Source organism: Nuphar pumila, chromosome 7 (assembly GCF_984573655.1).
Source record: "Nuphar pumila chromosome 7, dmNupPumi1.hap1.1, whole genome shotgun sequence".
NCBI classification, from domain to species: domain Eukaryota; kingdom Viridiplantae; phylum Streptophyta; class Magnoliopsida; order Nymphaeales; family Nymphaeaceae; genus Nuphar; species Nuphar pumila.
The window spans coordinates 42,182,318-42,209,115 of record NC_143255.1 but is presented as its reverse complement, the minus strand read 5'-3'; the positions used below and the strand labels follow the sequence as shown (position 1 = coordinate 42,209,115).

Here is a 26,798-nt window from a genome sequence, read left to right as displayed (position 1 = left end):
AATTTTTTGTTGTAATTTTATAAAAGTATTTCAAAAAAGTCTATGATTTTCGAGATTCAAAATTTTAGGGTGTTACAAGGATCTAGCGAGGTGGTGGAGCCCTTTAACTAGAGGTATGGTCCTAGTTTCTTTGAATCTGGGTTGGGACCCATTTAGCCTAAAGAGAGCTAACTAGGGCCAATGAGGTTTTTGTGGTTAGAGCCTGGATGGATCTCAGTGAGATCCAACCTAGGACCCAATCCAATCTAATGTTATTTAAGCATTAACACCCCCTCTCAATCCCCTTTCACGTTTTGCCACCCTTCTCTCTCATGTATGTGCTCTTCCCTCTTAACCGAACTCACTCCCTCTTCTTCCCCTTTGTTTTCTATTTCTTTGAGCCTTGAGTGTGCTCCTCTTTCCTTTATTGATCTTTATCGTTGGTCCCGACAAGCTGCACCATCATCTTTCTCATCTGGCCTGCAGTTGAAAGGTAGCTGCGAGGTGAGGACTTTGTTGTTTAGGTGGAATGCGTAGAGGAGTTCCAAGGAAGGAGCAAGCCAAGGTAGAGGACTCAATCCCTCTTCTCACGATGGTGGTATGCGTAGGCACTCTTGTTTGCCTAGATATATACTTCTCTGGTTGTTTTGATTATGTTTGAGAGTTTGTTATGTGCATTGGTTGGGTTTTTGTAAATGTATGAATTTTGGAGAAATATCTCTATAAGGGAGTCAATTCCCTCGAAAATGTGTATGTGATGATTTCAGAAGGATGAACTGTGGTGGGTCCTTTAGAAGAATTATTGTGGGTACTTGTTCATGCTGAGAAATTGGCATGTTTGCATCTTTAGTATTTTGGATAGATGTTTATGTGATCCTTAAGAATGTTGATATGGATTCCTGTGCAGAAAGCTTGCCAAAAGATCATACTTTTCAAGTGTTTTTGAGTTCTAAGGGACACAAGAGTTGACCCCTATTGTGCAAATTCAACCCATGTATGCTCATAGCTAGTGTGAGGAAGACTCATGTATACTCATAGCTAGTGTGAGGAATACCCGATGGTCGACCCTTGGTTTTATAGGGTCAACACTCGGGTGATAGATGGCCCAGTTTCAATAAGGGTTGACCCATGTTTCTGGGAGTCAACTCCTATTGTGTGTCTAGGTTGCAGAGGCCACAAGAGTCAACCCTTGTTCTCTGAGGGTTGACTCTTGTTGGGTGTGTGTGTTGACCCTTGACCCACTAGGGTCGACTCTTGTTGAGTCTTGGGTTGACCCTTGATTGTTTGCATCGACTTTTATTAGCAAGAGTTGATTCCTGGTTTCAGGAGAGTCGACTCCAGAATATCCTATGAGTACTTTTGATGTTTTGATGAAGTTTTATTAAGCAGAAGTATTTTGTTTCAAATTATAAGTGTTAAACAAAATCTTGTGAGAAACCCTTGATTCATTGAAAGATTTTGCTAAATCTACGATGTCAAAAATGTTTTCAGTATTCTTGAAAGTTCGGATTTTTTAATACTTTAGAAATGTTCTCAAAGTTCTTGTATATTTATAGATTTAGTGTATCCATGAGAAAGTTTTTGAAAATCTTAAATATTTATAAAATCATGCGTGTTTTATAAAGAATTATGAAATCTGAAGTATTTATATGTTTTGAGTTTCTTTAGAAAAGCTTCTGAAAAGCTAGAGTATTTGAAAAAGTATATATATTCTTTAGAACAAAGATAAATGTTTCTAACATTCCACATAGATGTAGGTTTTTGTAAAATTTATCGAATGTTTGCAAGGTAGAGAGAAATTTGTATAGTTGTGCCATGTGTTATTTTTTTGTTCTAGAGGAGTTAACCAAGGTTATGAAGTGCAAAGTCAACCCCTGCTACTTCAATAGCTGCTAGATAGACCTGAATCAACCCTTGTTCTTGAGAGCCGACTCTTAATAGTCCATGGTGTTGACCCATGTTTTGAGGGTCAACCCTTGAGAATGCAGATTCAACCCTTGTTCTCGAGAGTCTACCCTTTTTAAACAAAATTAAGTTTCTGTCCAGGGAGAGTCGTCCCCTGAGTGATGAAAGTCAACTCTTCTTAACAAAATGGAATTTTGTTTTAGAAAGAGTCAACTCTATAGGTTGTTGAGTCGACCCTTGTTGGATAGAATAAGCTTTTGTTCAAAAAGAGTTGACCCCTGAGCTCTGAGAGTTGACTCCTAGTTAGGGAGAGTTGATTCATGAGTTGACAGAGTCAACTCTTTTGCACCTATATGCATGTTTATTGTGTTTTGAACTTGAGTAAAGGCTATTTAGCCTGGGTTCTGTATGGACAGACCTTGGAATAAGTTGAAGAACCTCTGTTTGATGTGTATAAGGGTTAATTGAATCAGTTTGAGTGTGGTGGTTCAATAAGGGAATCAAATTAGGTTGAGATGCACATTATGATGAATATAAATGAATGTATAAATTGGTTTTCAGTTAGTATGTTGTATAATTCTTGTATGCTTGAGCATGGGGTTCAATTGTGTGCATTTGAGCATGTTTCTGCAATATATAAAAGCATAGAGTAGAGCGTAGGTGCTTAAACATTAGGTGCTTGCAATACATGCATGATGGGGTTTTTTGCAGTTTCAATATTTTTTTTGCAGTTCTGACCCCATAAATTTGTTAAGCATGGTCGATTCATTAGGAATCCACACTTGGATCATGCGTTTTTGATGAAAAAAAGATATTTGGAGCCTAAAAATTTTATGAAGATTTTAGACTGCTGATTTTTTAAACCTTATAAAAACCACCCATATATCAAAATCAAACACTTCAAGAGTTGATCTTTATAAAATCAAGTACATAGATCACATCCATATGGTGAGAATTTTAAAATAAAATAAAAAAAATATTAAAAATCCATCAAGCACCTACACTGTACTCTATAAGCATGAGTAGAGCATAGGTGCTTGAACATTAAGTATTTGTGATATGTGTTTGATGGGTTTTTCTGCTCTTTGGGTGTTTTTTTGCAGTTTTGACTCCATAAATGTGTCGAGCATGGTCTATTTGTGAGGAACCCATAATTGCATCTTGTGTTTTCAATGAAAAAAATGACATTTGGATCCTAAAAAATTTACAAAGATTTTAGATTGATGATTTTTTGAACCTTATAAAAACCCACCCATGAGTAAGAATCGAACACTTTAAGAGTTGATCCCACTAAAATCAAGTATATATGTGGAATGATGGTTAAAACATCATGTTTTTTCAGCATTGTTAGAAATATAGTACCTTTGTTTGAGATATGGACCTGTGCTGAATAGATACTAAGTTGAGTGAAAATGTTCACATTATAGATGCTTGTAGATGTGTAAGTCTGAGTAAACTACACATTATGTTAGAGATTCGTAAAAATACTGACTTTATAAAATGATCCCTAATAGTTAGATTTAGACCTTCAGAAATGAATTTGCCCAAGTGTGTGCCTATTGTGGATGGCACTGAGGCTGAGCCTACTATGGTTAGTAGTATGACCTAGTTGAATATGATGTTGTCGAGACAAGAAGGTGAACTTAGGTGTGCAATTAAGTGCTTGCACATGTAATTGTTAATCTCATAAGTTGAGAACTTTGTGTAACTTGTGGAGCAAGGCCCTGTGTATTAGAGGGGTACAATGAGAAATTAATAATATATGTTAACTAAAGATAAAACAAGTTACACAGAATGTGAAGGTTACACCTTAAGAGATGGGGTGATCTATTTTGGACTCAACTCGTTAAGCGAGTTAGCACAAACTCCGTGAAATGTTGAGTTGTCGATCGATATGCTCTCAGAGGGTGAGTTGTCATCAATTATGCTATCAACAATGGTGTGGTAAATACTAAGTTGTTGATGGATACAGTCTCAATGACAGTGCATAAATGTTGAGTTGTCGACGAATACACTATAAGTGATGGTGCAAAAATGTTGAGTTATTGATTGATATGCTCTCAGTGACTAAGTTGTCATCGGTTATGCTCTCAACAACAACATGATAAATACCGAGTTGTTGTTAGTTATGCTCTCAATGACGATTTGATAAATGTTGAGTTATTGTTGGTTACGCTCTTAGCGACGATTTGGGACATGTTGAGTTGTCGACAGATACGCTCTCATCAACTGAGTTGTTGTTGAAACACTTCTCAGTGATGGTGGTTTTTTGAAACCATCTTAGTCACCAAGGGTGAATTTGTCCCCAACTATGAGAACTTGGGGTGCGAGGACTCCTTATGGAAGAGATCTAGTTAAGTACACTAGCAGTAGTGCACTACGATTTTTCCAATGAAAGGAATGCCATGATGAAGAGTTTCGTATTTCTTAGTGCGGGTGGATTCGTATGCATGGGGTTAATAAAAGAGAAAGATACAAGTTTTTGAAATTACCCCCATGTTAACTGGTGAGCCTATAGTAGTATCCTAGGCAATAGTGTCTTGGTAGAAGCAAGTAATTGTAAGTACTTTATGTTGAGCAAAAGAGAAAAGCTTAATAAGAAAAACATATATATTTGTTCTTGCATTTAGGATATGCATGAGTGTGTTGTTCTCCCTCTTAGATAGAGGTAGAGTCGAGTTAGATCCCGCGGAGAGTCGGGTGTTCGAACTTGTGTTGAACCATAGACTTGGTTGCAATCTTGTTAGGTTGTGACCTATCCATTCGCTATTACGAGATGGGTGGTTGAGTTTTTGGTGAGACGGTGGTTGGTCTCACCAACCTATAATTTAACTTTTTCAGGTACCCATAGGTTGGCAGTGTTGGTAGCGATGGATGCAGGAAGAGTTCAAACACCAATGGAGTTGGACTTGGACTCTTCTATTCTTGAGACTGCTATTGTGCGCTTTGGGTCTATTTCAGGTTTTGAGATCCTTGTATTTTGAAATTATCACTGTTCTTATCCTATATGAATTGATTTTGTAAATGGTACATTTAGTTCACTGTAATTTCGTATGGAATTTGGATTTATATAAATAGAATGGTTTTAGATTCTGTTGTGCCAAGATCCTAGTTATGAGGTATTTTGTTTCCATCATTCAAGTTTTAAAAAAAGGGAATTTAAAAGTTTGTCTTCGAATGTGTTTTAAAAAGAAATATTTTAATGTTTCTTTTTTGTTGCGTTAAACCTTTTAAGAAAATCTTGAAAAAAATTTGGCCAAATTTCTAAGAATAAAGAGCATTTGTTTTAGTGATTGCAAAATTCCATAAGTCTTCCCTCCAATGTTGTCAATATCGATATCGACCAACAATTGAGGTGAATCAACCGATACTAATTCTCAAGTGAACCATTTTCAATCGGCTAAAAATAATTAAAAAATATTTCATGTCAATCAAAATATGACATAGGTTAAAATAATAAAGCATTTTTTATATTTATTAAAAAATAGCAGATTCAGTTTAGTATCTTATCGATTTTCTATTGATATGATACCTATCAGCCAATTCAGACCCATATTGACAACATTACTTCCCTCTTTGCCCACAAGCAATAATAGTTTTCTGTTGACTTCAATCTTACGGCAAAGAACACAAGCCTTATGATCTTTCAACTTAAACATTTTAAGCTGATTCACTTACTCAATTGTGCATAGCTCTTTCAAGCAATTTAATGGTAAAAATGTTATTTTAGGGTATGTTTGATGGTTTGTCTAGGATTGGATGAAATGAACAAAAAAGACATAACATAATATTGGTTTTGTTTGTTTCGTAGTAAATGTACCAAGTCCAACATTTGTTTGGACCGTACTCAGATGTTATGTTACAAAATGTATGTTGTTTGAGAACGATGTACAAACAACTTGGATAGTCATGGATAATGGGTCATATTACATCATTTTAGATCGTATGACCCAATATGTCCACCATTTTACATGTTTTAACAAGTTTATTATGGATTTTTGGCCCGAATATGGATTCAATTATAAAAGTATGTATAAAATCTTGGTTTTTTGCCTTGAATATAGATTTTTATCCCGAATATGGATCTCAAATTGGATCTAAATATCAAAACATACAAAAATGTATGTAAAACAACTACGCATGACATTATAATTGGTATTGGATATGGATCTAAATATGAACATATGTCTAAAATCACAAATAATAGGTTGGATTACTTCATTTTGGATCAGATGAGCTGATCCATCTACCATTTTACTCGTTTTAACATGTTTATTATGGATTTTTGGCTCGAATATGGATCCAATTACGAAAATATGTCTAAAATCATGGATTTTTGTCTCGAATATGGATCTCAAATTAGATCCAAATACCAAAAACATACAAAAATGTGTGTATAACCCATGTATTGACAAAGCATTGAGAAGATGTATGATTGAATAACATGAAATTTATGGGTATTGACTTGAGCGTAGCTATTGTTGGATAATTGTTTAGTATGTTTGTTTACTTGTGAAATGACATGCATTGAAAACAACTTCTAAAAAATTAAGAAGCTTGTAGATATGCGATTCACTCTGAAAGATGGTATGACATTGGCTCATACTATTGAGATTGAGCAAGTGGGTCAAATGAAAATCTAAGTTTGCACCAACTTCGTGAAAATTGCGGTCCCGTTGAATGTAGACTATTGCAGTCTCATCAGGTCAAATGTGAACCCTTCTCATACAATGACGGTTTTAGGAGACTTTGTACTCCGATACACGTGATAAAGTTTGAGCTGCAACTGTATGCCTATAATAGTGCACCTACGATGTTCCACTACTAAAGATGATGTGACAACGTGTCTCAGACTTTAGTGCTAGTCTCTTGTTCTCTTGGGGATTAAAATTTTAAAAATATAAATTGTGTTAACGAACATTCTTAGAGAGATTTGAGTATACATAGTTGGCCGAGCATGGTAGCCCAGGGTAACATGATCAAATTTAAGTTTAATGTTTGTAAGCATTGCATGAATTGCAAAAAAAATTAATTAAGAGAAAAAAACTATTCCTGCATGAGGTTTGGGGTCGGGGGTGAGAGAGTGTATGAGGTATTTTTTTAACTTGTTGGTTCCCCATCCCTGCTCTTTTCGTAACACGGCGGATGATGTTCCACGTAAATCACATTTGTTAAAAAAAGTGTGGAAAGAGGCCTTCTACAATGTCACAAAGACACGTGATGCAACACCTTTTTGAAAAATCAGACGGAGGACATGGAAGTTTTTAAATTTTTGATTAATAAAAAACTAATATTTTGATACTTTAATATTTAAAATTACATTTTTACTAAAATAATATTTCAAAACATTAACAATATTAAAATATTATCTATACGTGTTAATGTTGTGTCCATGCGTTGACACCAACAAAAACAGCGTGTCCCTGTGACATAAACTGACAGGCCAATATGACGAAGATCAGGCCTTACGGTCATAGAATCAATTTACAAAATCTATTGTTTTTTTCAACAATAAAACATTAGAGAGGGGTAAGCCCCACAGAGTTTGACGCTAAAGAAACATTAAAGAGGTCGGTCGGATTAAATCCAAATCTGATTTCTATTCCGTGCCCGCCACGAATATACCTGACCAAGTCTGTTCCAGATCCGGATATTATACTATCTGGTTCCGACAACCTGGATTGAAGCCGTTTCGCCGGAACTCCGACCCGTTTGCTATTCAAGCGTGTACAATTTCGGGTCGGGTTCCAGCTGAGTGCCGACCCGCTTACAGCCCTAGCGTTTAGTGGCAGCCGGACGAGCCTATAAATACCACAGGCAGGGGATGATAAAGTCGTTCTCGTTTCCTTCTTTCTTCGTTCGTCTCCGTGGTTCGTTCTCTCTCTCTCTCTCTCTCTTGGTTTTCTCTGTGGAGACCCCTCCGTTACCGCCGGAATTTGGGTAAGAAAAGTCGTTTTTTTTGTTGTGTTGGATCTTTAGTTTTCCTTAGGGTTTGATCGGTTGCTGGGATCTCTTTCATGCACAACTCGTCTACTTCATATCTGTACATTCATCGAAGATTTCTGCGATCTTTCTGGAAATAAGATTGGATCGTCCGCAGAATCCTGCCAGCATTTGGGCCCTTTTGCATAGATGTGAGCAAATTAGGGCTTTGGTTCTCATTTTGCTCCTTTCTGTTTGAAGTCTATTTTCTCCTGGATGATTGGAATGGTTCGATTGGATTTTTCTTTTATTTGCTTCGCCTGATTGTGGAAGGGAATTAGGGGAAACCCTTAGCCCTGACTCTCGATAAACTAAAGAGACTCAAGATTTATGAATTATTATGTTTTAGATGAAAAATAACAACAAATGTAAATTAGAAAGACTGGAAATAATGCCCGTTATCTAAATGATCTTTTCAGTGGGTTTTCGTACTAAAAAAGGGTAAAAATCTATCTTTTCCCCCCTTAAGTTTTAGGTGCTTATCATTACGGCTAACGCGATTTCCACTGTTGTTATCAACATTGTCAATCACTCTACCTTGATACCAGCCAGCATCATTTGACTTTGACAATTGTATCCCTTTGATTCTCTTTAGGAATCAGAGCAAGGAAAATATGTCATTTTTGCTTGGAAATTTCTGATTTTTCCATGAATGTGCTCTTTATTTGGTTTTATTTCTCTGCATGGTCATAGGGTCTAATGAAATGGTTCTTGTGGCTTCACAACGAAAGGAGTAATTGAGTGATTTAGTGGGCTACTTAATCCATTTTCCTTGTCAAACTCTGGAATTCGGAAGAATCTTAAATGGGGTTGTTCAGGATTTCGTGGCACCAATTTTTTAATTTGTGACTTGTGCATTAGGGAGGAATTACCCCTCATTTTGAATGTTGTGACATGGTTGTCCACCTTTGTCTTACTCATATGTCATTGTGTATTCATTTGTAGGAAGACATGTAAGATTCTTGAGATGTTTGGTAAATTCTTCAAGCAAGAAATCCACATGCATAACTGGACTAGCCATGAATTACTTTTATGGCTGTAAGAAATCTCCCAAATTTATCGTGGCTATAAAATATAAGATGCGAGATCCTTCTTTAGTTGCCCAAACCTTTTGATTTTACCTTGAAGTATTCAATAGTTCTCAGATATAAGTTCCAGTTTTTGGAAACTTCTATTGGTACATTGAAGGTTCCAATTCAAAAACTAAATTCAAATCTAAAGGCTTCATGTATAGGATAAACTATAAAGGGTATACAATTGTACAGTAGGATACTAGCGATTCTAACTTTTTAGGGGCCTCTCCTAGTTGATCGTTCATTGGTTCCTACCTTGTGGAATTTTTTTTGCTAACTGCTTTATGATTAGCTTTGGAATGATACAACTCAATATATCATGGTCTCTGGATGTTATGAACTTATGAATAATCACTCTTGAAAGTTTTTTGTGTCATGCATGCAACATATTTCTTAATCTATGTGAAGCTTGGTGGAAATATATGTGATAGAAAGAATTGGAAATTCAATGTTACCAGCTGCAGAAAGCATTTGCTGAAATCCCCTGTGCCCTTACCTGCCCGGAAATCAATTCCATCCTCAATTCCTTCTTTTCTATCTCAAATTACTGATCTCCTCCTCACCGATCGTTCTTGCTTGACCAGATCTCCCCCTTTTTCTCTCTGCTTTGGTTGAGCTATTGTTCATATCACAGAGTGAATTTCTTGTTTATATTTTTGCATTTTGAATTTTTAGCTAATTTAGTGAAAATTACGAAGTGGCTATAAATGCATGCGCTTGAACTATAGATAATGGGAAAGAGGAATTATCACTTATTAAGAGTTTGTAAAAATCGTTTCCGCTTACATGCGATGATCTTTTTTTTTATGACGCACATGCGACGATCTTGAATGTTACTTAAGTTGGGTATCCGTGATGCTTCATTAAGGATTTCCCCAGCTGTCTTTTTTGGGGATATAAAAGTCGAATATACAGATATCTTGGGATTTCTTATTAGTGTTTAGGACTTTAGGGTGTTTGAGGCTTGGAGTTTTAACTTTTAAGAGTTGGAAGAACAAGAAATAAATCATGGATTTGGCATTTTGACTATGGAGCCTACTTTTTTCTTTGGTTTGACAGATTTTACACAGCACTTTTCTACAGGATTTTTATGAATTGAAAAAACATTCTAGCCAGAGAAATTATTTTTTTAATAGATGTTAGATGGCATGATTAAATGGGTCCTGCATTTTGACACCATCCCATCATCTTGGTATTACATCTAATGGTATCCAGTTGCTGTTGTAATAGACTATCTTTTAGTTGGCTAATACTGGGTTCTTCTTTAAAGCTTTGTTGCATCAATTGGCATTCTGTGGTTTTTTTTTTAAAGGTTATGTTAGTGCAGTGTGGACCAAAATCCTTTTGCGTTATTGCAATCATCTCTTTAATATTGCTTGGTAGAACCATCTCTCTCACTTACAACTATTGCCATGCATATATTGAAGCAAATTTTATTCAGATTTTAGGTTCCTTTATCGGTGGAGAAATAGTGCTAAGGCACCTTGTTGATTATTTGCAAGATTTTTTTATATGCATGTGGGGATTTCCATTTGCTTGTTTCTTTTGGGTGGTGTTTAGTGGTTGAAGTTTCTTGTTTAATGGGATTCAGTTTACAATTATTTTAGTACATTATCTGTACCGTTGTTCACTTATTTTGCAACTTGGATAGCAACTTAGTATAGGCGTTCATAAGTTCGTCCAAGTTTAGTTGCTATGCTTGAACCAAATGCGAGCAATGACAATAGTGGTTGGGCACCACGTTAGGTTATAATAGTAATGGAATGCTGCTAGTGTGTATCCAAAGACGGGGATATTTATTTGGACCTGGTGACTGCTGATTTAATTGGACACAATATAGTTATTTACTGATCACATAAACTCATTACTTGAAAGGGAGTTTATTTCGAAGGAGAGCAACCATGTTTATTAATGAAGTTGCAAAGTGCACCCATTTCTTGAAAAGACATACAATTTTTCTTTTGGGTTCAATTCATGATCCAAAGGCTCATATCATACTTACAACCAGTCTTCATGAAGAGCCTACGATGATTAAAACCGTTTTGAAGTTGCTTGGCATTGTGTTCAATTTGTTACAGAATGTTGCATATTTACTTGAAAATGAAGCTTTCCTTAACGTTTATTAGCACTTTTTCACCTTTCCTTATTAAAGAAAGTCTTTCATTGAAAAAAGCGTGCCATGCTAGTAAATGTGGGGCTCACAAGTCACCAACGTACCACGTTGGACGCCACTTCTCCCATAAGCCAAAAGATCCATTTGATTCACAGCTCGTGGGAAAGCGACCTCTTTCCTGTATAAAAGGCGGGACACTATCTCTAAAACAGACTTCCCCCAATGTCTTTCTTATCAATTTCTTCCTCCTTCATGACCAGCATGAGAGTAGTTTGACCAAACTCTAACCTAATTCAAAATCTTGTGTTTCAAAGGTTCACGAACGTTAAGAAAAGCTTCATCCATGCTTCAAAACGACTTTGATTATTAATGATCATGGGAATGCTCACCAGTTACCTGTGTACCACATTGGAGGCAGCCTCTCCTACATGCCACAAGACCCATTTGATTCACAACTCGTAGGAAAGTGGCCTTTTTCCTATAGGAAATGCACAACATTATCTCTTAAACAAACTTCCCACAATGTCTTGTCAATTTCTTCCTCCTTCACGACTTAGTTGTCAAAGGCGACACCTAGGTGTTGCCTCACTGCCTGGGCGACCAGGTCTGGGCGGTGGGGCCCTATTTTGCCACCTAGGTTGCCTAGACTGTCACTGCCTAGGATTTTTTTTGAAGATTTTTTTTTGAAGACATATTGTTTGTTCTCTTCTTCGAGGAGGAGAAGAAGAAGAAGAAAGATAAGACATGTTATTTGTTTATTACTTGTATTATGTCTATTGTTGAGAAGAATAAGAAGAATAAGAAGAATAAGAAGAAGACATATTATTTGTCTATTGTTTGTATTATGTCTATTGTTGTTAATTTTTTTATACATGATTTTATTTTTTGCGTATTGTTCATTTACATTGTTAATTGTATGGTTTGTTTATTCAATTGTTAATTTATTCTTAATTTGTTTGAGAAGGTTAAGGTTATGTAATATAATTGTTGTACACTGTTTAGCGACATATTATTTGTCTATTGCTTATTATTGATTGATTTTATGTTGTATACATGTTTCTTATTATGTTTTTATTTTTTATTTTTGGGTACCACCTAGGCCTTTTTAGGGCTTGACCGCCTAGCGCCTATGACAACTAAGCTTCATGACCAGTGGGAGAGAAGTTTGACCAAACTCTAACCTAATTCTAAATCTTCAAATCTTAAAGGGTTCATGAACGTTAAGGAAAACTTCATCCTCAAGTAAATCCGTAACGTTCTGTTACCAATTGAATGCAATTTTGTTCGTGCTTCAAAATGTCTTCGATCAACTCTCTTCATGAAGAGTAGTTGTAGGTATGATTGCAAATCAAACTCAAAAGATAAATGGTATATATTTTTTGAAGAAGCATGTGCACTTTGCAACTTTATTAATAAACTCAATTGTTCTTGCGAACACATCCAAGCAATGTTGTTAAAAGCGTGCCTCAAGGTGAGGTGCTGCCTTTGGTGCCTTGAGGCACACATAAAATGCATAAATGCCATGAGGCATGGGCCTCATAGGCTATGAGGTGCACGCCTCATAGCAAGGCGCGCCTGAGGCTGAGGTGTGCGCCTCATTGATGTTGGGTCAAATAGGGGTCAAAGCGCCCATTTGACCTAAATTAGGGGGTTCCCAATTAGGGCACTCCTCTCTCTCTCTTTGCTGAACGGAGGAGGGGGAAGAAGAAAAAGGAGGAGGAGGTATTCTCGTCTCTCTCTATGTTCTTCTTTCCCTATTCTTCTTGAACAATCAGTCCTGTTAATCAGAAAATTACTTTGTTCTTGTTAATTATATATATATATATATATATATGTCACAGGGATTCGGCTAGCAGGGTGCCGCACCCGCGTCGACACGACTCGACGCGGGTGCGGCACCGGGTGCGGTCAACCCGATCCTGGGTGCGTTGACCGCACCCAGGATCATTTAGGTCCATTTTTTTTTTTTGGATTTTTTTTAAAAATTTGCCCTATGCTGCGATTTTTTTTTTAAAAAAAAATTCTGCTGACAGCAGCTGTCAGCTGCTCGTATTTTTTTTTTTAAAAATTCTGCTGACAGCAGCTGTCTGTCAGCAGCTATTCTGTCAGCAGCTGACAGTTGTTCTGTCAGTTGATCCTTTTTTTCGTAAGGGATTTTCTCTCTCCATAATAAATGATAATGATGGTGGTAGCCTTGCTTGTGCTATCGTGCAATGAAATTTGAAAAAACCAGCGTCGGGGGAACCCCGATCCCCCCTATATATATATATATTACATTTTTGCCCCTGCCGCACTCCCGCACCCACACCCGCACCCGCACCCATGTGACATATATATATATTGATTTAGTAATTCATTGATTGGTTTATTTGTGCTTTATATGCGCGGCATGATATTTGTATTATGTAATTGTGTTTACTATGTATAATTATGTGTGGTGTATAGCATGGTTGCCAGTTGAGGAAGCGGGAGCGGGAAGTGAGGCACTTTCAAAATTTTAGGAAGCGGGAAGCGTGGGACCACTTAGGAGCGAGTCGGAAATCGTCTCGGAAGCGACCTAGGAAGTGAGGGGGAAGCGAAAAAATAAAAATAAACAATACAAAATACAAAATACAAAAAAAATTGGAAAAAATTGGGGAAGCGTGGCGCTTCCCCGCATGCTTTGGAAGGGCAATGTTTCGCGCTTCCAAAGCACGCTTCCCCTTTTACCTAGGTGCTTCCGGTAACTCTGGTGTATAGCATTATGTTGTACTTTATACAAATATGTAGAGTGGTTCTTGCTAGTTATTGCAATTTTCTTGAAGATTGTTTATTAAAATATCCAATTAATAGTACATAAATGACATCTTTATTTTTTTTTATTTGGCAAATTTTTTAATATTTTTTGTGAAGCTTACGCCCTACGCCCTACACCTCACTTCGCTTCATGAGCGGGTCTTACGCCTCAACGCTATTCACAACATTGCATCCAAGTTATTTTTCTCCTTTAAAATAAACTCTCTTCTGGGTAACGAGTTTATGTGATCAGTAAATAACTGGACTATGCCCAATTGAATCGGTAGAACTACCTGGCCTAAACAAATGTCTCCATTCTTGGGCACACATTGGCAACATTCTGTTGCTATTATGGCTGGATGTGGTGCATGACCACCACCATCATTGTTGGTATAAGACCCATGAAATGTTGCTTGGATTTAAAGCTGTTTGGCATAGTTACTTCAATGTATGTAACATAAAAATAATTGTTTAAACAATTTATAATACCATTTAAACAACAATTAAAAGATCAACAATGAAAGTGGAGATAAACTGTGTAATAACATAAAAATATGGTCATGCTAGAATGCAAATATTCGCCTAGTCTGATGCCTAACATTATCAAATAATACATAGGAAAACATCAAGGGGCAACCAAATTCAAATCAAATGACCATAGAAACTAATTTCAGGATGAGCATTTTAAACAAAACAATTTTAGACCTAGGAGGTGATGTGATGCTCTAAACTTAAGCATATCAACTAAACTTGGACGAACTTATAAATGCCTATACTAAGTTGCTATCAAAGTTGCAAAATAAGTGAAATTTCATTAACACCCTCAGCTTCTCAGTTTCCCAGCAAAGACAAAGTATTTTGACATGCCCTTTTTTTACTCGTGCATTAAGAAAGGACGAAAATTGGTTATATTCTAGAATACTTCGAAGAAAGTTTACTTATTTGGAAAAAAAGGTTTGACCCCTGATGTATCTACAATTGTATGACTATGAACTTGTTATCCAAGTGTTGTATGATATTTTCTGACACAGAAAATGATATTCAGGGCCTGTTTGTTTCGTTCCCAAGGGATGTGAAATACCTTTTTATGTGAATGTGCATGATCTTTTAAAAATATTGCCTGTTTTTTCCATAAAAATCCTGAGGTGTGAAGGGATTTTCCGATGAAAGGAGGAAAAACCTAGGGCCCACAATGCAGACAATGACTTTTCGTACTTTATTTTTTGATGTTTGTCTCACCTATGGTGAGAGACATCCTAGTGTTTGTGTCACCTTCACTAGATGTTACTTCTCAGACCCTGTTATGTAATCTAAGCTATGTCACACGGACTCGGCTAAGGAGGTGCCGCACCCGAGTCGACACGCCCCGACACGGGTGCGGACTCGGACTCGGCCCGGACTCGGTCAACGCCGAGTCGGACTCGGTCAACGAGTCCAGGCCGAGTCCGTCTACATTTTGGACTCGGTCAACTTTGACCGAGTCCAAAAATGTCCCTAAAAAATCAAATTTTTATATTTTTTATTTAAAAAAATATATATAAAAAGAGGCACAGACTGTGACTGTGCTGCAGTCACAGACTGTGACTGTGCACAGTCACAGGCTGTGCACAGTCTGTGACTGTGTGACTGTGTGACTGTGCACAGTGCACAGTCGCACAGTCTGTGACTGTGACTGTGACTGTGCACAGTCACAGTGCTGATCTATAATTTATAGGAAACAATAAAACCACAATGACAATGCAGATACAGTACAAGAAAAGTTTAATAAACGTATCCATCTGATCTATAATTAACGGAAATTGAAAAGAAAGCAGGAAATCAGAAAAGATCATTGGCCATACAAGATATATTACATGTTAGAATAAACAATAGAGCTTATTAGTTTAAGAAATGACAATCATTTTGCACAAATACCTAATTTAAAACATCATTTATAATAAATCAAATAAGCCACCTCCTTAGCCGAGTCCGTGTGACATAGGCCTGTGCACAGTCACACTGTGGCATTTTAAAAATAAAATAAAATAAATACATTTTGTGCATCCATGCGACTATTGAAGAAATCCAATACCTAAAGAAAAGAATGTTTCAGTTAATAAAAAAGGCTTCCATCTCCATGATATTTTAAACTAGAAATTATTTAACACACTTAGTAAATTTTGAGAAGATGAATCACAAAAATCTCACATAACAGGAAAAGTCAATACCGTATAAATGTTTTCAACAAGCTCAATAAAATTATAAATATATATATATATATATATATATATATATTTTTTTTTTGCCGAGTCCCCGTGTCCAAAAATTTTAAAATTGTGCCGCACCCGTGTCGCACCCGCACCTGCACCCGCACCCGCACCCATGTGACATAGAATCTAAGTTGATCTTCAAGTTCATCTTGATTTTTTCGGGATAGTAGCAACTATTGGGGATAAAAAATCATACAAATTACCAAGTGAACCCACCTCCAACCAGAGTTGCTAGTTGAGGAAGCAGGAGCGGGAGCGATATTGGAAGCGGAAGCGGGAGCGGGAAGTGAGGCACTTTAAAAAATGTAGGAAGCGGGGAAGCGTGGGACCACTTAGAAGAAAATTATGAACCGTCTCGGAAGCGACCTAGGAAGCGAACCGGAAGCTACCTAGGAAGCGAACCTGAAGCGAGGGGGAAACGAAAAAAATGAAAAAAAATTGGGAAGCGTGGGGGACTCCCAAAAAAGAGGGACGCTTTCCCTCACGCTTCGGAAGTGCGATGTTTCGCGCTTCCGAAGCGCGCTTCCCCTTTACCCTAGGCGCTTCCGGTAACTCTGCCTCCAACATTCCAAAGATGAATGATAGTAAGACACAAACCTACACATGAATACATTATGACAGTTTCTAGCATTCTCTCAGCTAGCATGGTCAGATATAATCTTAAGGTGCTGACTTATTAGCCACTGTTATACTCATCATGGTGATGGTGACCTGGGGAGGAGGAGAGAGAGAGAGAGGTGGCGAGGAGTAGTGAAGAGGGGGAGGCGGGGATCACATGGTGAAGGAGGGCAGCAAGGGGGGGGGGGTGCTTTTTTACTTTAAAACTGGGACAAAAATAGACTCGGTCATAGTTGACTGAATTTATTTTTGAACTAAAATAAGCCTGGTTGCGGTTAACCACACCAGGTGCAGGAAGACCTGCATCCCGCCACACCCACACCCACACCCACACCAGAGACATTGCATTGACGTTGGTGCGCTGGCCTGTTACGCAAGTCCATGTTACATAGTTGCCTACTTTTATTGTCATCAATTAGTTTTCTCTCTTTTCTGGCACATTTTAGGGATGAGGCAAAATTGATCACACTTATAGGTAAACAAATTTTAAGTATTTAGGTGGAACCCTTAGCCCTGACTCTCAACAATCTAAAGAGGTTTAAGATTTATGAATTATTATGACTTAGATAAAAAATAGCAACAAATGGAGATTAGAAAAATTAAATGCTATATGTACTTTTTGTTTCAAAAAGCTCTCTTTTCCATGGGTAGAAAGACTGGAAAGAATGCCAATTATCTAAATGATCTTTTCAATGAGTTTTTGTAGTCAAAGAGGGTAAAAGTTTATCTATGTTTTCTTTCTTTAGTTTTAGGTGCTTATCATTACCCACGTACACCATTGCCATTGTTGTTGTCAACATTGTCAATAACTTTACCTGGATTCCAACCATCGTCATTTGATTTTGATGATTGTGTCCCTTTGATTCTCTTTAGCAATCAGAGCAAGGAAAAAATGTAATTTGAGTTTTGTTTAGAAATTTCTGATCTTTCCATGAGTGTGCTCCTTATTTGGTTTTATTTCTGTGCATGGTCATAGGGTTTAATGAAATGGTTCTTGTGGCTTCACAATGAAAGGAGTAATTGAGTGATTTGGTTGGCCACTTAATCCATTTTCCATGTCAAACTAAGGATTTCCGAAGAATCGTAAATGTGATGGTTCAGGATTCCATGCACCAATTTTTTATTCTGTGACTTGTGCATGGAGGAGGAATTGCCCTACTTTTGAATGTTGTGACATGGTATCTGTCTTTGTCCTACTTGTATATTATTGGTTATAAATTTGTAGGTTAGAGAAAAAGTTTTAAAGGTATCTAAAAAGAATGATGTAAAGTAATATCTGCAGTTAATATTTTTTTCCATTGTTTTTCCTATTTCTGATTTTCTTCTCTTCTTTATGCAATTGGTAAGAGTGTATTCTTCCCACAAGTGCATTTGATTGGGTTGTTGGTCATATCAAGCATGAAGCCTATATGATGCAGTTATTTGTTGTTCAGTTGCAATATCAGTTTACATAGCCTACTTGGAATTTGAGACTAAGATTATTGCACCTTATTACAGCACCCCCCCAATCAATAGATTGCTGACCGCTGATGGAGAAAGGAATTGACTCTAGGCTTTTTGTGAATGACGGCTCGTTTATGGAAAAGTTCAAACAGCTTCAGCAAGAGAAGCAATTGAAAGAGGCTGCTCAAGAAGGTACAAAATCATCTGCGCTGAAGATTGATACAGCTGCTAGTAAGAAACCATTAGATAATAAGGGAAATGAGAGTCGGAAACCTATTTTCTCTGCTTCGAGTGGGAAACTTGCATTCAGTTTGAAGCAGAAGTCAAAGCTTGCTGCAGTACCTTTTAAGTTAGGTGCAGATGAAAATGAAGATGAACAAGAGGGGGATCAGACAGTGAAAGGATCATCTGATGGACCATCAAAACGACAAAAGTCTGGCCAACTGGATGCCTCAAAACAAGTATCAAACCGGGGGGATGTTGGTAATTACTGGTTGTTTACTTGCTATAAATTTAGGGTTGATGTTGTACTTATATTCACATGTATTTATCATTTGTTTAATTGGCTGCATAGAGTTGTTTGCTATTGCAATTGTTATTGTAATTGCTTGTTACCTCCGTTCCACCTTCATTTATCATTTTCCCTTAAAGTTTCCCATGGTTTTGTTACATGAATTGCATTTTCTAGCTATAACTTTATGGCTACAGTTGGTGTTTGATATCAAAAGGTTTGACGTTCAAATAACATGTCCACCAGTAGCATCATTATAATGATGGAGAGGTTCTGATTTTGAACACCAACATTTGCTGCCATTGTTGTTTAGGTACTTTGAAATGTTCTTTAGCATGATATATATATATATATATATATATATATATATATTGAAAAAGTTTAAATTATTTTTTCTGCTAGCAGTTTTAAATTTTATGGAAACCATTATCTATTTATACTGTATTTTCATCTTTGAAAAACTTGATCTTTTAAAAATATTATTTTATTTGGAGCATAGCTAGAGGAAGCTTCTAGGCACAACAGGAAGTTGGCATCTTCGGAAGCTCGATTTGGGAGCAAAAATCAGCTTGCTTCCAAATTAACTAATCAGCAGCTATAGAAACGATGATTCTTAAGATTATTGGCATTATGTAATATGTGTAGTGTTGCATAAAATTTTCTTATTGTTTTTAATACCTTGATGTTAAGCAAAATTTTACTATTTGTTAATGTTTTTCTTTATGCACAAACAAACGTAATTAAGGTTTTAAACAAACGTAATTTCATTTTGATGTTTTTAAATGATCTAGGATTCTAGGGATGTCTTAATATAACTTATGGACTGTGATATCCATTTCTTAAATACTTTCCTTGATTCTCTCCATTGCTTAACACAGAAATTATCTTTTGCTCCCCAAATGCTTCCCTACATCACTTCCTTTACATTTGTTGCTTCCTGCTTCTATTTTGCACTAGTTCCCATGTTTGCTTTCTTTTCTGATTACTATGTTTGGAGATATCGGCAAAGGTTATTGTGTTGTTTGAGAGTTGCTACTGGTACACGCTTTGGGATGGAAGGATTTTGTCCCTTCTATTCTTTTTGTTTCTGAGATTGAAATGCCAGATTTAGAAATAGGTAGAACATATTAAATGGATAACAACTTGCGAGCTTGAATTAAAAGCTTGGGCTTACTATTATTAGAAATGGTTATGTTAGAAGCTCAAAACCTCATGTTGTTTTCACAAGATATCATGTCAGGTCACAAGTTGCTCATGCTTATTTTTTGAGAAGCGATTCTCCTGAACAATGGTCTGGGTGAGTGAGAGATGTGGTTTGTGGGACACAATCTGTGACCTTCTGTTGCTTAGGACATGCAGATTTCTAACATCTTTTATATAGTTTAATCACATACAGAAAAGCTCGTTAGAGTTGGACAATTCATAAACATAATAAAAAACGGATGCACCTGTGGAATAAATGACAGAATAACATATGGAAGATATTAGGGGCCTCGTCTTGTGAGGACACACAGTCACATGTTTCGTGGTGCATAATTACCTTCTATGATTCATAATGTTCATGATCTTGTCATAACATTTCTCGTTTATGCTAAAATCAGAACTATCAGTGTTGTGATCTTTAATGCATCTTATGTGGGGATGCAAACAAACCGGATCCATTATGAGAGTTTTTTGATTTTTGGCTGTTCTGACCCGATCCAGATCTGACTTTCCTATGTATTTAGCTGATCCCGATCGGATCCATTTGCATCCCTACTCTTATGTTTTTGACATTAGCATATTAGATTTTAGATCATATTCCTTCCTTAGTGTACTACTAACATCTATTTTAACTTCAGTTCAATGATTTCTATATTCTTTTGCTTACTTGAACCATACTCTGAAATAAAACAATTTGCAACACAATTGAAGACATGTAAGATTCTTGAGATGTTTGGTAAATACTTCAAGCAAGAAATCCACATGTATAATCTGACTAGCCATGAATTGCTTTTCTGGCTGTAAGAGCTTTCCCAAAATTTATCATGGCTGTAGAATATAAGATACAAGATCCTTCTTTAGTTCCTCCAAACCTTCTGATTTTACCTTCACTTATTCAACAGTTCTCGGATATAAGGTTCCAGTTTTTTAAAATTTGTACTGGTACCTTGAAGGTTCAAATTAAAACCTAAATTCAAATCTAAATGATTCACTTATAGGATAAAGGGTTTACAGTTGTACCTCTCCTAGTTAATTGTTCCTTGATTCCTACCTTATGGAAAATTTCTTTGCTCAGTGCTTTATGAGCAGCGTTGGAATGATAGATCTCTGTATATCATGATCTCTGGATGTTATGAACTTATGAACAACCACTCTTGAAAGTTTTTTGTGTCATGCGTGCAGCATATTTCTTAGTCTATGTCGAGCTTGGTGGAAAGAGATGTGATAGAAAGAATTGGAAATTCAATGTGACGGCCCTGCTACAACAGTAATTTGCATTCACTTGTTCATGCTCTAGATATTAATCAGTTATTTGAGTGACATGCAGCCCCACCACCTCCACCAAGCGATCTTGCAGTAAAGAATGTGGCAGACAAGCTTGCAAGCTTTGTGGCAAAAAATGGTAGACAATTCGAGGATGTCACCCGTCAAAGAAACCCTGGAGATACACCTTTTAAGTATGTATCTTTGAGCATTCTATTTGTGTTATGTTTGCTGAAATTGTAAATGTTGGATGAAATTGCCAATGGAAGTCTTAGTTTAGATTCTTTGTGATCTCATGAATTAACTGAAATCTGTATGATCAAAACAAATCATCACTGCGGACTCCGACTATTGAAGATACAAACATGAAATTTAAATCTAGTTTGAACTTTAAATATTTGGGATCAAGTTTGTTTTCACTTTTTATCTAGTAGGCATGAAACATTATGGCTGTTTTTTCATTTCTGAGTACATAATTTACTATCTCTGTAGCTCATCTCCATGACATAACTAGTTTGAATCCCCATGGAGATCACATGTTTGTGGTTTTAACAGCAGATCTGCTTATGTTTTTTCATGTTTTGCAGGTTTCTTTTTGATGTAAACTGTTCAGATTATAAATACTATGAATATCGGCTAGGGGAAGAAGAAAGGGCTCTTGCACAGACAAAAGATTCTCAAGCTACTCATGCTGGTTAGTTTCTATGGTGAAGCAATTCCTCTTCTTGTTTGTTTAGCGGAAAGCAGATGACACCTCATTTTTTTTTGTAGTGATAACTGAAGCCATTTGTCTATGCCTAAGCTTTCTCATCTAAGTTCTGAAGTCAACTGGAATGCATGGTGTTTGAAAAATAGATATGTCTATATTTCACTTTAAGGGTGCATGTGGACAGGGTGGAAAGTTCAAGAACCGGAATCCCTGATTCTTGCCACATCAATTTCCTGTATTTGGGGTTAAGTGAGGAGGATATTGAGAATTCTCAACTTTTGAATTACCACCTCCCTAGGTGGTATTTTTTATTCCAAGGCCTATCCCTTTTCTCTCCTCCATCGCCTCCATGAATCTTGTCTGCAGAGCACGACAGCAATGTTGCTGGAGACCGCCCCGATGCCAGTGATAACAAGCTTCCATCTCTCTCTCTCTCTCACACACACAGCATGCACAAGCACCCTACCTTAGGGTTCTTTTTGTGCTTCTTCTTCTTCTCCAACAGAGATTGGGTATCTCCCACTCTGCTTCAAATTGCTTCATCTCTACATCAACCTTACCGCTAGCCCTAATCCTTGGAGATCAGATTTGCTAGATCTACTCTCAGATTAGAAATTACATGTATGTTGGAGATTTGATGAACTAGGTTTTTAATTTCTTTGGTGTTGACAAATGAAGAATTCTCAATAGTATTTCTGAATTAATCCAAATAAGAGACTGAGAATTCTTAATATACTTCCAGGTGATCCAAAACGAAACAAGGATAATTCTCTTAATTTTTCTCTTTATCAATCCTGTGATAATTCTTGAGAATTTATCCATATGCATCCTAAGTGTTTTTTTAATGGTTATATCTTTGTAAGGAGGAAAGAGACTAGGTGGTTTGAGTTACTTTACCTTTCATATTATAACACACAAGAAAGATTTGTCGGCTTATGGAAACTTGGACGAGAGAGAGAGAGAGCCCTTCACCCATTTACATGTGCATGTGTCTTGCCTTTGTTCTCTTTATTAAAAGCTCTACTAAAATTTGAAGGGATGATTCACATAGTCCTTACTGCTTGTTTGACATTTTATATGAGGCTCCTCTCTTGTTGTAGATTATCGTTGGGCCCATAAGTAACAATTTTCTAGGGTGTGTTTAGCATTGATATCTCTTATTCTGAAGATGTTTATTTGGTTGGTCTTTTAATTGCTGGTGCTTCCACTAATGAAAGTGATGAATATCCACTTAGTAATTAGCCATGTCACCTGGGTATGGTTACGGGTACAGAGGGTACGACAAGGCAGTTCGAAAAAATGTGGGTACGGGGACACACTATATATGTATATATATTAAATATCACATAGATACAAAATAAATTCAAAATAAATTGAATATAATCTAATTATATATGCTATATTTAAAATATATATTATATACCGAAAATATAATGGTATAAACTGAAAATGGATAGGACACAGAAAATGGCGTGTCCGATACCTGCCCTTGTGTTGACAAGTGTACGCCGACCAAAATGGTGTATCCCGGTACCATAGGTAATTAGCCATTGTAATCCGTTGATGACATCTAAAACTTTTTTGTGTCATATTTATCCAGCAGCTAGCAGTTCTGCACCTTCTCGATCTACATGCAGTTCTCAGAGTTCTTTTCAGCAGCGCTCCAATTACCAAATCCCTACCTCTGCTCTTTATGATGCTGAAGGCGACCCGAGGTCATCGTCAATGGGAAAGTGTGGCTCATATGGTATGTCTCTCTATTATACTGTTTCCTGTCTTGACTAATTGGTACAGTTTGTTTATTTTTTATTGTTTGTATGATCTTGTGTGTGACTGGTACATTTATCCTCTTTAATCTGTAAATAAATGAGAAAATGTCTAAATTGATTATTTCACTACAAGGTTTTGCTCCCCCAAGCACTAAAATTTTATTTTACCACAAGATATTGAACTCCTAAATATGTTGAGTAAATTCAGAAATTATTTATTTTATAAAAAGACTTATTTCTCTTCTTTTTAATTAAATGTTTTCCAAGCAAGCTACTTGGTGTTTGCTCTAATATTAAGTGTTTTTTACTGCTACGCATCCTTTCATTTTCATTTGTAAAAAGTTTGTTCTCTCTAAAACTAACTGAAGATGAAGTAAACTTATTCAATTTTGAACCAAACGTTGTTGTTTATCCCTTTTGGTTGTATCTGATCCATCAAGGATTGAATTCTAAACCATTGGGTCCAGTGGATTTTGAAACTGGTGAAGGCCCAAGGGGCTTGGTGAACTCTAGCGGGACCCACTCTTTCCAACTCTTTGCTAGCCACCACTGCAACCCTTAGTGAGAATTCTTGGCTCTGCCACTGGTCATCAGACTATGGTTCTGTTGGTTGAGGTGAACTCTAGCGGGACCCACCCTTAATGATGGCTTTTTCATATAGCTAACTTATGCTCCACAACTTTGTTGGGATAAATGATTTTGTTCACAATGACAATTTGCATGCAATGGCAGTTTTATTGGAATTTTTATGGAAAGGCAATCTCTATCATACAGTTTAATGAATTTAACTGTTTCTGAACTGCTGTTGTGACTTAGGGCCCATTGCTTGTATTAGTACGTTCAATGGCATTAACTGTTTGTTTTCCTTGGCTCGATTGTTAAGTTGGTTGAGGTGAAACAGTTCCGAGTTCTGATTTCAGAATCTTATGTTTATAGGTGAACCTACTGGGCCTCCATCTCCTTCTGATCCCATAGCAATGATGGAGTTCTACATGAAAAGAGCCGCACATGAGGAGCGGAAGAGGCAGCCAAGACAAACTAAAGATGAAATGCCGCCTCCTGCTTCTCTACAAGGTCAGTGATTTTTTCTATTAATTCTTATTATTGCCTTCTCCCTTTCCCTGTTTCTCATCTTTATTTATTGCCTTCTCTCTCTCTCTCAGGTCCTGCCAAAAAAGGCCATCACATGGGTGATTTCATACCACCAGAAGAGCTAGAAAAGTTTTTGGTCAACTGCAATGATGCTGCAGCACAGAAGGCCTTAAAAGAGGTCGCAGAAAAGGCTAAAATACAAGCAGACAATGTTGGGCATAGGCTTTTATCAAAGATGGGATGGAGGGAAGGTAAAGTTTGTAGCTCTTCTTTCATCTCTATCTCGGAATGTTCTCTGGATTCTGTTGTGGAATCGTATGTATGCTTGAATTATCGAGGTAACCGAGAGCTTGTCTATTAATATGATATTTTGTTTGGAGTATGAGTGGCCAACTAGTGCCACATTTCCTAATCATACCATGAGATTCTCTTCTCGCATGATCTAATCATATCATAAGATTCTCAATGGTTTATTCCTCTTTCCATTGATAAAAATTGGGTCACATGTTTGCATGTTAACTGGGTTCTCCGTTACAGGAGAGGGGCTTGGAAGTTCAGGAACGGGTCGTGCTGATCCAATCATGGCTGGAAACGTGAAGTTGAACAATTTGGGTGTTGGAGCAGAACAACCCGGTGAGGTTAACCCTGATGATGACATCTACGAGCAGTACAAGAAGCGGATGATGCTTGGATATCGTTACAGGCCGAACCCTCTGGTTAGGCCAATTCCACTTTTAAACAGACTTTGGACCATCTCTCTCTCTCTCTATCTATCTATCTATCTATATATATATATATATATATATATATATATATATATAGAGAGAGAGAGAGAGAGAGAGAGAGAGAGAGAGAGAGAGAGAGGATCCTCGGTGTTTCTGATGCATTTTCTTTGCTTGCTGGTTTTGTCAGAATAATCCGAGAAAAGCTTATTACTAGGAACTGGCTCCGTCGTCGCCACCAAGCCCATCATGGAACCCTACTTCAAGACTCATTTGTCCTTGTATATCTCAGTTGCTTGGTGTTTGAAAAATCTAGAATTGTAAGTTGAACTTGTCATTAATTATATGCTGACCAATTGGTTGACTTAATGTGATTCTTGCATTTTTTGTGTGCGTTTACAAGTTCTTGATTATCTTGTGTAAGTTCAAGGCAAAGGGGAGCAAGCTTTGCAAAATCCATGACATGAGCATGATACACGTCAAGGGTGCGGTGTGTTCATGCCTCAGATTCTGTGAACCGAACAATGCAATTTTCATGTGACACGTGTTCTTTCCTCAACTTCTCTTGTATTGAGTACCAGAAATACTTGTATATGTCTTCAAAAGTATATCTTATCTTAAAAATATTGTGGTATTAATGGGAAAATCACGGTTGGCAAATTATCATAAAAAATTGGAAAACTTTTTATGATTTCTTGCATTTTTAGCAAATATCAGCAAAGATAAATCGATTAAGAAAATAAAAATTCCACTAGTAAGAAGTAATAACAAATAAGAATATACTAAAAATGAGTTTTTTATTGCTTAATTAAATATAGTATGATATTTTCAGATTATCACAAAAAAATAGTGGCCTCATATATCATGTTTTTGCTGTGTTTTCAAAATATCGCTGGTATTTCTCACTTGCCTGCGACGCCAATTTACCAGCATTGAGATTGTTAAGAGAGTTCAGTTTTTATTTTCCGTTTGAGTTTAAAAGAAACCTGAGCGAGAATGGCTATATCCAAAAATTTAACAATACAAAAAAATTAAACATTACAAAAATATATGTGAACAATTATGAGCTTTTATCTTTTCGTAAGATTTTTCTGATAAATGTGTACGTATACTACCTACATTGATAAATCATGACATTTTAATAAAAATGATTTTATTGTTTTTTGAAGGGGAGAAATATCTTGGTTAATGAAAAATATGTTTGAGGGAGGATCAGGTCAGAGGCACCTCTCAGGGTGGTGCCTTGGATGCCGTTCATCTTGAAAATGAACGACACCCACCAAACAGTGAATAAGGCTCATAATTAACCGTTCATTTTAAACCATCCAGATACTGTCCATCCGAAAACATGAACTTCATCGGGAAAAAAAGTGGGGGCCATCCAAGTGATGG

General features: G+C 36.7%; 1 protein-coding gene across 2 annotated transcripts; it reads left to right on the top strand.

Annotated features, from left to right (window-relative positions):
* The first annotated feature begins 7,741 nt into the window (after positions 1–7,741).
* On the top strand, positions 7,742–25,800 carry LOC149832062 (SURP and G-patch domain-containing protein 1-like protein). 2 transcript variants are annotated; one of them, XM_090014299.1, is made up of 9 exons: positions 7,742–7,824; positions 18,192–18,620; positions 21,179–21,308; positions 21,702–21,808; positions 23,427–23,570; positions 24,529–24,666; positions 24,756–24,935; positions 25,222–25,400; positions 25,597–25,800. In XM_090014299.1, the coding sequence occupies exons 2-9, from the start codon at positions 18,224–18,226 to the stop codon at positions 25,621–25,623; spliced, it is 1,302 nt and encodes a 433-aa protein (XP_089870425.1). In that variant the 5' UTR covers positions 7,742–7,824; positions 18,192–18,223; the 3' UTR covers positions 25,624–25,800. The 2 variants fall into 2 exon arrangements, with proteins under 2 accessions (XP_089870425.1, XP_089870424.1); XM_090014298.1 differs by having other exon boundaries at positions 7,743–7,824; positions 23,424–23,570.
* The last annotated feature ends 998 nt before the right edge of the window (positions 25,801–26,798 follow it).